This window comes from Oculina patagonica, chromosome 2 (genome assembly GCF_052425735.1).
Source record: "Oculina patagonica isolate OP01 chromosome 2, crgOcupat, whole genome shotgun sequence".
NCBI classification, from domain to species: Eukaryota; Metazoa; Cnidaria; class Anthozoa; order Scleractinia; family Oculinidae; genus Oculina; species Oculina patagonica.
This window is the reverse complement of record NC_135759.1, coordinates 4789578-4802722: the sequence shown is the minus strand read 5'-3', so window position 1 is coordinate 4802722 and position 13145 is coordinate 4789578. Positions and strand designations below refer to the sequence as shown.

At 38.9% G+C, this 13145-nt stretch overlaps 2 protein-coding genes across 2 annotated transcripts in view; both read right to left on the bottom strand.

The window, feature by feature from the left end:
• Positions 1-308: 308 nt before the first annotated feature.
• Positions 309-4623, bottom strand: LOC144640801 (uncharacterized). The gene is made up of 6 exons (XM_078499876.1): positions 4549-4623; positions 4304-4361; positions 4149-4175; positions 3687-3724; positions 957-1185; positions 309-637 (listed from the first exon to the last, which is right to left on the bottom strand). The coding sequence occupies exons 1-6, from the start codon at positions 4621-4623 to the stop codon at positions 309-311; spliced, it is 756 nt and encodes a 251-aa protein (XP_078356002.1).
• A 2711-nt stretch (positions 4624-7334) lies between these two features.
• Positions 7335-13145, bottom strand: part of LOC144640791 (uncharacterized) — a 6496-nt gene continuing 685 nt past the window's right edge. Inside the window, exons 2-6 of the mRNA XM_078499866.1 lie at positions 11495-11586; positions 10448-10507; positions 10011-10067; positions 8640-8850; positions 7335-8457 (exon numbers count right to left, since the gene is read on the bottom strand). Of these exons, the coding sequence (XP_078355992.1) occupies positions 7829-8457; positions 8640-8850; positions 10011-10067; positions 10448-10507; positions 11495-11586 (1049 nt within the window). The 3' untranslated portion in view covers positions 7335-7828. The remainder of the gene's footprint in view (positions 8458-8639; positions 8851-10010; positions 10068-10447; positions 10508-11494; positions 11587-13145) is intronic.

Genomic DNA, 13145 nt, shown 5'->3' with positions numbered 1-13145 from the left:
AGGCACTATGGTTCCAGGTCTGTTCCAGGTTCAATGAACCACAAGAAAATGCAGCCTCGATTTCATGGTCGAGACTATCCATATCAGTTAAGATAATGTTTTGGACATCTCAGACTATCGAAACTGCTAATAGTTATTCTAAAATACCAATAAATACCACATTTTTTTGAAGTTCATCATTCAGCCTCGTTTTCATGCTAAGCCAAATAGGCGATGTTTTTCAATTCCCCTCTGAAGGCCTTTGCACGGGTTACAAGATTGCCGACAACATTTATCGTGTTCCTTAGGTCTCCCTTAACACTTCTAGACTAGTCGGCAAAAATCTTCACGAAATTCCCACGGGAATACCATTGCTCCCAGACTATAACCCGGATGGTGTTGACGTCAGCAAAGCGAAACATGACCTCTTCCCAGTCCCCCATTGCAGGGTGGATATGACTCGCGGCATCTGCGTTCTTAGTTTTGGCGGCCATTGTCGAGAATCTCATTTTGATGAAGAGGAAGCCTGGGGAAACCTTTGTGGCAACTAGGGTCCAACCTCCACGTTCGGTTTCCATGTCGCAAAAAGCTCGGAACGAGTCATCTGTTGAGCCACCGTTTGGATCGATCCAGTAAAGTCCGCTACCACGACTCTGACCTGAACGGATGTGGAAATATATTGAATTCAATTACTTATAATCCTGCATGTAGCAAAAACAAACCTATTTGTTTCGATTTTTCTAGTAAGAGAACAACTTCCAGTTTTTGAGGAACAAGTACACAGTTTATTTTTTTAGTTCTGAAGTCTTCACTTTCGTCCTCTGGGATTTTCCATTTAGAGTTTTGGGGACTTCGTTTTCTAATCCTAGGCTCTTGATTTTCTTCTTCTGGCTTCCTAATATTCTCTTGTTATGCGGTTATCACACAAGTTTTTCTGGTTTTAAACATGTAAATATGCCACTCCATATGAAACTCACCCGAATTAAAAATATCCAAACAATGGCGACCTGGGTTGTAGAACACGTGACCTTTCCCAGCAGTCAGCACTGGTAACCAAACACTTCCATCACAGAGTTGCAGAGTATTCTGGGAAGTACTGTACCGAACGGTGCCAGCGGTATTCTGTGTACAGTTGTCAGCGGTGTCAGTAAACTTAATCGTACCATTTGAGGCTTTTCCTGCTGAACCAGGTTCGCCTTTTTGGCCCTGAAAAACAAAAACATAGCAAAACAAAACAAAACAAAAAAACACAGCAAAACGATGACAAATAAATAATTAATCATCTTAAAAATGCACTATAAGTTAACAATATGAACCGTTAATTAATTTAGCTGTCCGTGGTTAATTTTGATTGAAATGTTGACAATTTGGGTTAAAAGAGGGTTTGAGTTTGAAGGTTTAGAGCTTAAAGGCAACACAGCTGGTATAGGTGGTTTCCACTGTCACGCCGCGAAAAACGAAATCCAAAACTATTGAGACAAAAAATCCAAGAATATTACAGGATGTAGAAAACTACTATATAAACCCCTTGTTCAAGTCTCAGGTCTGTACGTTATTCCGTACTCGAGTTATCCGTCAAAATGTTTCACGCAAATTTAGCTAGAGAGCACAGTATGGAATCGCCATGTTGGAGTCCAACTGCTTGGGCTCCAACATGGCGGCCGGAAATCATTGAAAACATCTGGCATTAAATTCTGCTACAAAAAGCGGTCAAATCACCCTCATGAATAGGTAAACATTCACATAAACATTTCTCGCAAAACCTCAACTGTCCGGATTGTTAAAAATCGGAGGATGAGGCATTTTTCAAAGAAAACTTGAAAGCCTTCCGGCGGCCATCTTTGATCTTTGATCAAAATGCTCTATCTTAAAGACGGCGAATGCCATCGAGCTAAAAACCTTCAACATGATATATATTAAGGACGTCTAATAGCCAGTGAAGGATAAAAACTCAGGGGTCTTGCGAGTCTGGGTTATGGAATTTTGATGACGTCACGTGAAAACCAAGAATAAGCTTCGTGTAACGATAGATGAATTAGACTTATCGATATCATTTTCAGGAAGGTGCGGTGGCCTAATCGTTAGAGCGCTGGTCTCCGGATCGAGCGGTCTGGGTCCTAGCACTGGCCAAGGTCACTGTTTTGTGTTCTTGGGCAAGACACTTTACTCTCATGTGCCTCTCTCCTCCCAGGTGTATAAATGGGTACTGGCGAAATAATGCTGGGGGGTAACCCTGCGATGGACTAGCATCCCATCCAGGGGGGGGGGGGGGAGAAATAGTCGTAGTCGCTTCATGCTACTGAAACCGGGATAAGCTCCGGCCGGATGGGCCACTAGGCTCAAATGCAGACTATATCATTATCAATTGGCAGCGAATGATCCAGTCAAAAGCAGGCGCGGGGAAGACTGGGGACGAGTGAGGTCATTGAGAGCTTCAGTGTTTAGAAAGCACTTCTCTGTTTTTAACGTCCACGAAAACGAGAGGGATACTTTCTTTACAAGTAACGATACGCTTTTTTAATTACATTGAAGCAAGTTCACGTAAAGACACTGTGACAATTTTGCAGTCACATAGAATTCTTGGAGACCATGCACTTCTTCTAGATATGTTTACTTTCAATAAAGATGTTTGTTTAAACGTTTTCTCTCATATTCGGATTCATTTCTTCTTATTTTTATCATGGATCATTCGGGAAACGTTTACGTAAAATGAAGAAAAGACTAAAAATGGTGAACTTGATAATAATAACAATAGCTCAACAAACCTTTGTGCCGTTTATTCCGTCATCTCCTTGTAATCCTGGGTCGCCTTTCGCTCTCTATGATGAAAGCAAAATTTTAAATCTATTAATAGTTTTCGCGCCATGCTGTGACAAGTTATGTTTAGCTGCTTCTGATCGAGGCCCCAATTTCGCTCCCATGACCGCGCAAACAACCGGCAAGTCGAAATCGATGCAAATCGTCACTTGAACCGACCAATCAGGTAGCGTTCTTTAAATAGGCCTAGTTATAGACTTGAAAATAACAATATATTTCAAGAAATTTATCATAAGAAACCCTTCTTTAGGGCATTCTCTCTTAATTGACCTTGTTTTCCATCAAGAAAAACTGAAGTTACAATGAAAATCACTAGAATGGTAAAATGCACTCGCCAAATTTCGTCTGATGCTGCGTCAATCTAGATCACGTGAATTAAAAACTTCTACCACGCGGACACTATTTAACTACCGGGAAATTCAACACAAAGCTTCGTGACTTTCGGATTCTCTCTGCTGCATAACGTATTACATGTAGTTTTATTTTCACATATTGGATTTAAGGGTTAGGTTTTATTGCTCAATTTTACGAGCGACCAAATCACATCATCGCGAAGAAGACTCTTGCGAACGCTAACCACGTGACAATTTTTCACGTGTTAAGAATGAAGCTTTTTCAATTTCAAATTTTTAACGGCGGTTTCACCAATCGAGTAGTTTTGATATCAGCGTAAAGGTGAATTTCTACTGACGCGTATTTTTAAAATTTAGAGACAATTTTGTCTCTAAATTTTTTCACGCACGTAAACGCGCGTAAAAAGATACGCGCCAGTGGCAAAGTAAAATTGAGAAATACTGCTTACTACCAATAAAATGGTCCCACAAGGACGCGTCCTTTAAAAAAATTATGAATAAATATCAAAACAAACACGTTACAATTTTGTCACCAACCTTCTCTCCACCATTTCTACCGTCGCGTCCATCGAGGCCTTGAACCAAGAAAAAATACTTAATAATTTGTTTGGTATTTTTTTCTTAAAGTTAATGACAAAAAGGATTCTTGCCGTTTAAAGCGCGGTAAGGAGATAAAACTAAGCCTAATGTCGACATTCGAAAATTTTGGGCCAGGTGCAAAGAAAAGTTTAACAACCTTGGCAATATGATAACTATAAAAACTTTTGAAATAACAAGAACCCCTTTGATTTTGAAATAAAGAGTCTGAAACGGACCAGTTGGTAATTTTTAAGGAAAAAAATATTGAAAAAATCTATTTTTGACCCAGCCTAGTCCCTAGGCTTCTCCTCTTGTCTCGGGCAAGCGCGAAGTGCACGTGAGGGCCTGGGCACGGGCCCTTTTTCAAATCCTAGGCTCAGGTGTCTTCCTAGGGAAGCTCCGATTGTATTAGCTTCTTACCGTTTCGGCCGTCTCTACCGTCTCTACCTGAAATGACGTAAGGAAAAAAATTGCAATCAGTGGTAATAACGACCGTGACAATAGCATCAGTGAAATACAACGTGAATTGAAACAAGACAAATGGCTACTGGAATTAATTTTTGTTAAGTTCTGACCGTCACGGCAAGAGCATTCCCTACAGCACTGTTTTGACTGTGTCTTGTTTGCAGTTACCTGAAATGAACATAATCTATTAAACCTTGAAAAGGAAGGCTTAACTCTGTTAGCAGCAAATGTGAAGCCAGCCTACGGAATCGTTGGAGTGTCTTTGCAGTAAATTATGTATTAAAAGTTTATTTTTACAATCGATATCAGACACTGAACATTCTGTTCAACTCAAACAAGTAAACTTTAAACTTGCCTGGTTAATCATCTCTTCGCTTATGAAAGAGCCCAGGATAAAAACCAAGCCGAACGCAAAACTCCAGCGAAACATTTTAGATCCCTCCTCTTTGCAAAACGTTAATGTTCAAAAGTTTTCTTCAGTGAGAAAATAAATTTCCATATTCTGTTGACATAAATATTGTTCACTCAATTTGGCCAATGAAAAACGATAAAGTGATACGATAAACATAATAACAACCAATTATAATCCCACTTTAAAAGGAACAGTCGTGGTATTGAGTTTGAAAAACTGAGAGTAGATAAGATGTGATAATGCTTTAGCATCGAAAGGCAGAAGACGTGCAAGTTTTCATTTACTGTTTCACTTGACATATTTTAGACCTGTACATGGAATACAACTTATCAGACTCGACTAAACTAAATATGACAGTGTCAAAGAAGTGTCTTTTTATAAGTAATCCAGCAGCGGCCGTTGGCGTAATTTTTCGCTTGGGTGTCGTGAACTAAACCAAAGTAAACACTCTGGCCAATCACAAACGACATAGACAATTTAGTGAACCAATCAAAAACTCAAAGCAGATAAATGTAGCTGGTGCAAAGCGCGGGAAATGTGTGTGAGTGACTCGTAACTCGTGACTCGTTTTACTCCTGATTAGCTGAAAAAGTGGTGCTTGGTTTTTAAACCAATCACTAAGCGCAGTAAAGCAAAATCAAAGCAACCTTGAACAATTTTTGACACTCAAGTGAAAAACGCCCTGACTAGCTACAAAACAATAGTGTAACAATGAGCATGCATTGTTGTAGGTGTTTAACTGAGCCAAACTCTCAGGTCTGCGTGGTGTGGTTTTTTTGCACCCCAAGTGCAATGTGTAGAAAACAAACATTTGGTAGCAGTGGTGATAATTCTTCAGCAGGTTCTTAGACTAAGTTTTGAACGGCTTCCCTGAAAACAACTTTCTGATAACTAAGCTAGTAAAATGATATAAGCTATAAGTTGATGTTGATGTGAATTTTCCTACAGTTTCATCACAATTATATCGACCCTATGTATGCTATAAAAGAAAAGGATGTATTACGAATTAAAAAACCAACGTTCTTCCTTTTATTATAGGCCAGAGTGGGTAGCCATTGCGTTAACTTCGCTTGCAGTTTCCTCCATTAAATTGTTGGTGAGCCCCACTTTTTTCGGGGCATATCACTTTTTCTGATAAATCTCTACCGATTGACAAAAATGAGCCAAATTTGAATGTTAGAAGTTTATTATGTTTTCATTTTCTTTCTCGATCGAATCAGTCACATTTTGCTGTTTTGAACGCTTGCAAATGCAATTCTTAAAGACAAGATTTACCCTAAGGGACTTTAAAAGTGAAATATATTTGTTCAATATATAGACCCATTAAATATAAACTCAGACAAAGGAAATTGGCCTGCATCAATTCGTTTTAAATATTTGGTCACCAGAAGCTGCAGAGGCATATCGAGTGACAAAGTCAAATTTATCCAAATAAGCGCCTTCTTTCAGTTATCGTATCTCGAAAACGGATTCGGTGACCCCCATTTTTTTTAAACATTTCTGAGATGAGTAACTCGTAAACTAGCAGTGGTAAAAGTTTAAGTAAAATCTCAATGTTAGATGATTTTCGCGCGAACGTCCTTAACATGCTTGAGTACACACAAATTACCCAAAAACTGACAACTTTAACCCTATTCAGACCGGGGGGGAGGGGCTTTTGAGGCCCTCGCTGACTTTGAACGCTTATAACTTTTTCAAGATTCAGCCAAACCCTGCCAAACTTTGTGAGTTCATCTAAAATTTATCTGGAAATAATTTGGTAGGATAGGATGTTGTGTCAGGACTTGACATCACCATGGCAGCGGCATTTTGATAGGCATGTTTTCTCAAATTTGTAATTTTTGTGTTTCTATTAATGAAAATTAACTTTAATGCAAATAATTTTTACCATTTTACGGTTTTTAAGCACAATTTTATTGATTTTGTGTATTTTTCAGTAATCTTGGGTTGGTTTTCTGGCATTTTGGAAAAATTTTGAAATCCAAGATGGCGGATCCAAGATGGCGGCTGTTTTGACATCATGATGTAATTGTGATGTAACGTGAAGTGACGTAATCATCCCACGTGACGTATACCAAAAGAAAGATTTTCGGACATACACCCTATAAGTTTCATTGTGATTGCTTAAATATTCTGGAAGTTACATAGGGGGGCTTCTGAAGCCCCCCTCCCCCCCGGTCAGAGAAGGTCCAAAAAAGCCCGGTCTGAATAGGGTTAATGAACGTGGGAGTAATTACACAAAAGTTACAGCAGAATAATAAGAAGTTAACATCCTGAAAACCCCCAAATCCCAAGGAATTTGGTCAATTCAGTGGAGGCAAAAACCAGTAATACTGCGAAAAGGCCAGGCGGCCGGGATGTCACACTTACTCTAAGTCGTTTGTTCTTATGTCAGTTTTTTTTTTTCAACTGATAAACGGTTTCTAAGTTTGATATATTTAACGTTTTTTTTATAAGCGCGCGTTGGATATGAGGTGGTAGATAGCCAAGGAAGGGCGCAGCGCCGAGTTGGATATCTACCTTCTCATATCTAACAAGCGCGAGTGAAATAATTGTTTTATTAAAACACCCACAAAATTGCAAAATTTCAACTCCCGGCTCTTCTCGCCGACGAGTACACTTACCATATTTGTGGTCCATGGCTGGTAAACCAATCAAGAATCAAAACTCAGGAATTGCAATATATCATGATTAGTTTTTAATAATGCGTGTTGACGCGCGATCGGGACACGATCGGGACGCGCGACTGATTTTGTCTCATGCTTCACGCACAAGATACACTAATCTCGCGTGCCGTTCTCGTGGTACTCCGCTCCCTTAGAGAGAATAAAAAGTCTACCGAAATGTCTATGGTCTCATGTGTTGTTTCAGTTTGAACTTATGTCAACAAGCAGCATGCAAAATGCCAAATTAGTGAAAAAATGTTACGATAAAAAAGCAACTTGATATTTTTCTCTATTGTTACACAGTTTGCTATAAACCCATCTACCTTATTTTAACTTGTCAGCGTCTTTGCTACGTTTAATTTTTAACTAAAGTTTGTTTCTATGGCACCATCACCCAGAGCAAGCATCCTTTACATTGACCAAGTTTCCTCTTCTCGCAAGAAGTTACGTTTGCTACATCGTTACAAAGTTTGCTGTTATCTCTAACACCCTACTCTAACTTGTAAGCGTCTTTTAAGACGCATAAAAAATGCTCAGTTTTAAACTAAAGTTTGTTTCTATCGCACCATCACCCAGATTGGTTTGTTCAGATAACAGTAGCCCGCGATACACTTGGTGCCAATCGCCCTGCTGTCGTCGGAAGTGACGTAGTTGTTCGAGTGGCTGTCACCGCTACTCCACATGCCAAGCCACTTGTCTGTGCCACCGTGGTCTTCCGAAATCCCATGGGTTGAATAGAAGCCCAAATTGGTTATTGTGGCGAAACCCACGGCAGGACTTCTCTGGTTATTATCTGCTGGGCTGTACTTGTAAAACCCGTAGACGTTCTTTTTAAACAAACCAGATTTCCCCATTAAGAACTCGTCGAACTCTGTTTTGTCGTTTTGTGGTGCACCAGCCGTCCTGTTGTAAATAACCCGGATGGTGTTGACGTCAGCAAACCGGAACATGACTTCTTCCCAGTCCCCCATGTCAGGGTGGATATGACTCGCGGCATCTGCGTTCTTAGTTTTGGCGGCCAATGTTGAGAAACCAGCTGTGATGAAGAGAAAGCTTGGGGTGACCTTTGTGGCGACTAGGGTCCAACCTCCACGCTCAGTCTCCATGTCGCAAAAAGCCTGGAACGAGTCATCTGTTGAGCCACCGTTTGGATCAATCCAATAAAGTCCGTTACCACGACTCTGACCTGAAGAAAAATATATTTGGATAAAAATAAAAATTAGCTACTATTGGGAGTTTTTTGCTTATTCCGTGTCATTGAATCTTTGCAGAAACTTGCAAACGAAAATGAATAAATAAAATTAATTAGGAACTGACCATTTTGATGTGCATGTGTGTAAGTATCTTGTTGCTGCATTTGAAACTCACCCGAATTTAAAATCTCCTGGCAGTGACGGCCTGTCCTATTGGCCACGTGACCTTTCTTTGCAGTGACTAATGGCAACCAGGCGCTTCCATCACAGAGTTGCAAGGTTTCCTGGGAATTACTGTAATGAACAGTGCCAGCAGTCTGCTGTGTGCAGTTGTCAGCGGTATCAGTAAACTTGATCGCACCGTTTGAGTTTTGTGACGATGAACACTGGAATATAATATATAATAATTCTGGAATATAATATAATAATAATATTTCCCATTTTTAACCTTAGTTAGTAGTATTTTAATTCTTGTCCTAGTTTTTAATCTTAGTTAACATACAACATAGGTTTTGTCTTTTTATTGTATTTTAGATTTTAATGTATTTTAATGTTTAACATTTATTTTCTCAGAGGACCCTCCTGAAAACCACCCCCTAGGTGATTGGAGGCCTCCTCTTAAAATATTATTTATTATTAATATTATTATTATTAAACAAAGAAGCAAATAAACGAATAAAATAATTGGCAGGACGATTATTTGTTTTTTAATCGTATCTGTAACAAATTTCTCGATTTTTATTAGTTGCGCGCGCACCTATTTGCCATGTAACCAGGACGCGATCACGTGGGAGTCCAGTAACAACTTTTTATTATACCTCGGCTATAATCCACTAATCAAATGTTTGCATTGTGGTCAGGTGCCAAATCATTATTTTTCATGCTATATTGGACCACGTTTGGACGTTGTTTACGCCTTGCTTTTGAGCAAATTTGCTGTGATTCTATCACAGATAAACCACGGCAAAACGAATGATTCCAACAACGGTTAATCTTGGAAAATTCCTTACATTACTGACAACAAAACGACTTCGTGACCGAGGAAAGTCACATCTCAATTACGTCCCATGCTCAATAACACTTTGCAAATCTGTCAATCAAAAAACAACTCTGATTGGTACATTCGCGGCAATAGGATACGATAAAAACATTCGCGACAATAGAAAACGATAAAATCATGTATTCCTTGCGTGACGCGTTACTGACAATAATTGTCTTGCCATCAACTTTGACATGAATGTATTTTGCAATCTAAAATTACGCACTCTCGTCCCAGTACCTTCTCAGCCCATTGCCCCAAAAAGGCTCTTTATGTGCATCTAGGCCCGCACTTTCTAAACTGTGGTTACCACTAGTAAGTATAACGTATGAATGATGTTCGTCGGTCGGTCGATCAGTCAGTCAGTGGAACAATCGGTCAGATCTTTTGCTGGTAGGGCAGGTGCAACTTAGCTTTATGATAAATCAACATTTTAAAAGAAAATGAATTATATATACTATGAAGATACAATGTACATCGGTCGCATCGACCATGAGGACTTTTTACCTTCATTTGGGTATTGTTGGTCCTCGACTCTGTAAAAGCAGAATCAAGGCGCGCCATCTGAAATAAAGGAAAGTCGTATTTTGCCTTTGACGTTGGAAATACATGTAAACAAACAGTCTACTAAAAGTGTTTGGTTCCGAATATACACCCCGTTTGATAGACTCAGGAGATCAGTGATCGAGGAGGGGGATTCAAGCGTCTTGCGCACTTCAGAAGGGACTTTGAGCGTACCTCTTTGACACCAGCTAATTGGCATTTTGCTTTTGCACGTGGAATTCGCGTTTCTTCAGAGTTTAGCTTCACTGTGAATATACACGTACATGTCGCTCAAGTTTTCAAACGTCGTCGTCTGTCCTCGACGCAAAAAGCTGTATCTACTTTCATAGCGGAAAGCAACATGTAACATATAAACGCAGCTATGATAAAATTCATGGTACCTTTTCTTGAAGACGGTGAAGGGATAAACGCAACGTTTCAGTCTCTTTTGTTTTCTCCACCTATAAATCAAATTATAATAACGACATAATGTATAACAAACAAAAGAAACAACCACATCGTTATTAACTGAAAAACTATATAATTAGCAATTACTGGACGAGGCTGAGAATGATATGAAGAATTATGCAGATCGAGGAGGGTGTTTTCCGCCGAAGCCGAAGGCTTGAGGCGGCCAATCGATATCAATTTACTAACAGTAATCGATTGATTTCCGATCATCGATTTTCATCGATTAGTCAGGCCGGGAATTTATATTGGGCATATATGGTTCCTTATCCTTATAATTAGATCATGCTGGTATGTTATTTTATTATTCCACAAATTCCTATGCCATCCGTACATAACAGATATCCTGCGATATACGCAGTTTGTTTAGATTATTACTTTCTTTTACTATTGTTAGCGGCTACTAATTTTAGCGATTTTTTCTATTTAGCAACTATTTAATTTAGCGATTTTACGAAATTTTTTTAAAAAATAGTGATATCGTGTAAACCGGTTTCTAATGAACGTATACCAAAGGTGGAATTAAATGTTCAGTAAAAGAACAAACTTCTTTGAAATTAAACGAACATTGCGTTGCCAGCAAGAAAAAAGTTACCGGCATCCATTTTTTAAAGAATTTTTCAAGAAGACTATGATTAACTTTGTTTTCCTTTGGGGTGGGAGAAGGGGGAGGGGGGCGTACTTAAAGTTAACGACTATAAAATTTGAACGAGACAAATTTAATTAGCGAGTACTAAATTTAGCGATTTTCACCCAACTCGCTAAAATCGCTAACAATAGTAACCTTAAGGTAATCTGTTCACCTCGAGAGGCCTTTATAACCATGCCACGTCACATTTTTTCTTTAAAATGCCCCGTCTAAGAGGCGCCCGCCTTAAACGAATTAAATTAGAGACAAACAAAACGATGGTTATAACCAAATGGTTGGTTATCTTCCCCCTAACTTTTGGTTTATGCTTAAATCAAAATGCATCTCTTACCAAATCCATTCTAAAGCTTGTCATGTTCTCCTCAAGGGCCTTGATATTGGCTGGATCCTTTTGAAGGATTTTAGCGGAAGCAGAATGATGGGCTAAAAATATAAACAGAGGATCAGCTGCTTATCGTTATCAAACTGACTTCATGTTCTGAAAAAAAAAATGTGTTCGTAAAAGGAAAATAGGATAATAGATATGACTTGTTATTGTAGTAAATTGTTAACTGCATTCTTTCGTGCCTTCGATTTACGTGGTCTTATAGATATTTTACTTGGTTTCACACTAGAGCTCGTAAGTATAGTCCAAGTGCACTTGGAACCTACTTTGAGTGTGAAGGGGTAAAACGTACTTACTTGAACTTTACTTGGTGAACATGGAAACTTTCGAAGTTCAAAGAAGCCGAAGTACGCCGCCAAATAAAGGAAATGGAAGGCAAATGAAAGCGGCGTGCAGCGTTGTCACGATTCTAAAAATGATTGACAACGTGTACCTCAAGCAATATACTTTGTCATCAAGTAGGAGTGGTGAATGGTCCTTCAAAAAATGCGTGTCTCGCAAAATTTTAGCCAAATTTCAGGGGTCTCGTCGTCTCGAATTCTTCTTTGACGCCTTCTCAGAGTCTCGATTTCTTTTGCAAGGCTAAAAAGGTCTCGGGCTCGCAGAAAAGTTATCAGTCTCGCCGTCTCGCAAAGTCTCGCATTAAACCATTCGACACCCCTTCAAGTGTGAAGCCAGATTTTGTAAAATGCGACTTAAGATTTTCAAGTGCACTTGAGTAAAGGGCTTACTTGGAACTAACTTAGCTTCTAGTGTGAAGCCAAGTATTGTGACATGGATAAATAAAAAGTTTTGTTAAATGTTTTTATTAATACAGAGAACATTTTATATTGTCCCATAGTTAAGACAGTGGTAGCCACCAACAAGGAATTCTGAAAAATTGTAATTTGATTTCGGTACTATGACAAGTTTATTTTTGTTTACAGCTTTCAATTTTATAACTGAACTCGTTGTTTTCAGAAGGGTAACGCCAAAAGCGACTTTAAAACTGGACTTTCGAATTTTAAACGCTGTTTCTTTTTAAGTGTTTCCTTTTACGAGTTTTGAGTTCTTCCTCTTTTTAGTTATGCGTGCTTCATTTTCGAGTTTTGGGTATGTTTCGTTTTTAGGTTTTCAAGCTTCGAGCGTTTCGTTTTCAACATGTGGCCGAAAACTCCTTTAGGTTTTGTTTTGTAGTGATTCATTTTCAAGTTGGGGGCGCTTCCTGCGTAGGCCTCCGTTTTTGACTGATTTTTCTGGATACTGCACCTTCACGTAAACTCTGAACTTCAATTAGAATCTTAGTGTTTAGACAAGATTCTGGGATGCAGTAAATGTAGTTTTTTGCAAAAGAGTAGGGCTGGTACACTGGGTGTAAAGTTTATCCGTTTATTTTGATTTCCGGGTAGATTAACATTTAACAGTACGGTGTTTTTCGAAATAAAGATCAGCATGGAAAATGCGTCAAGTTGCCTGCCAACTTAAAGCTGAAATAATCATTGTCAACGGAAACCTGAGATCATCATTTACAAACTCACGCTGCCTGAGGAAGATCGCATAAACAAAAAATACATGGTTCTTTTTCGTTTAGTCCCTTTTTTTAAAATATTCATTGTCT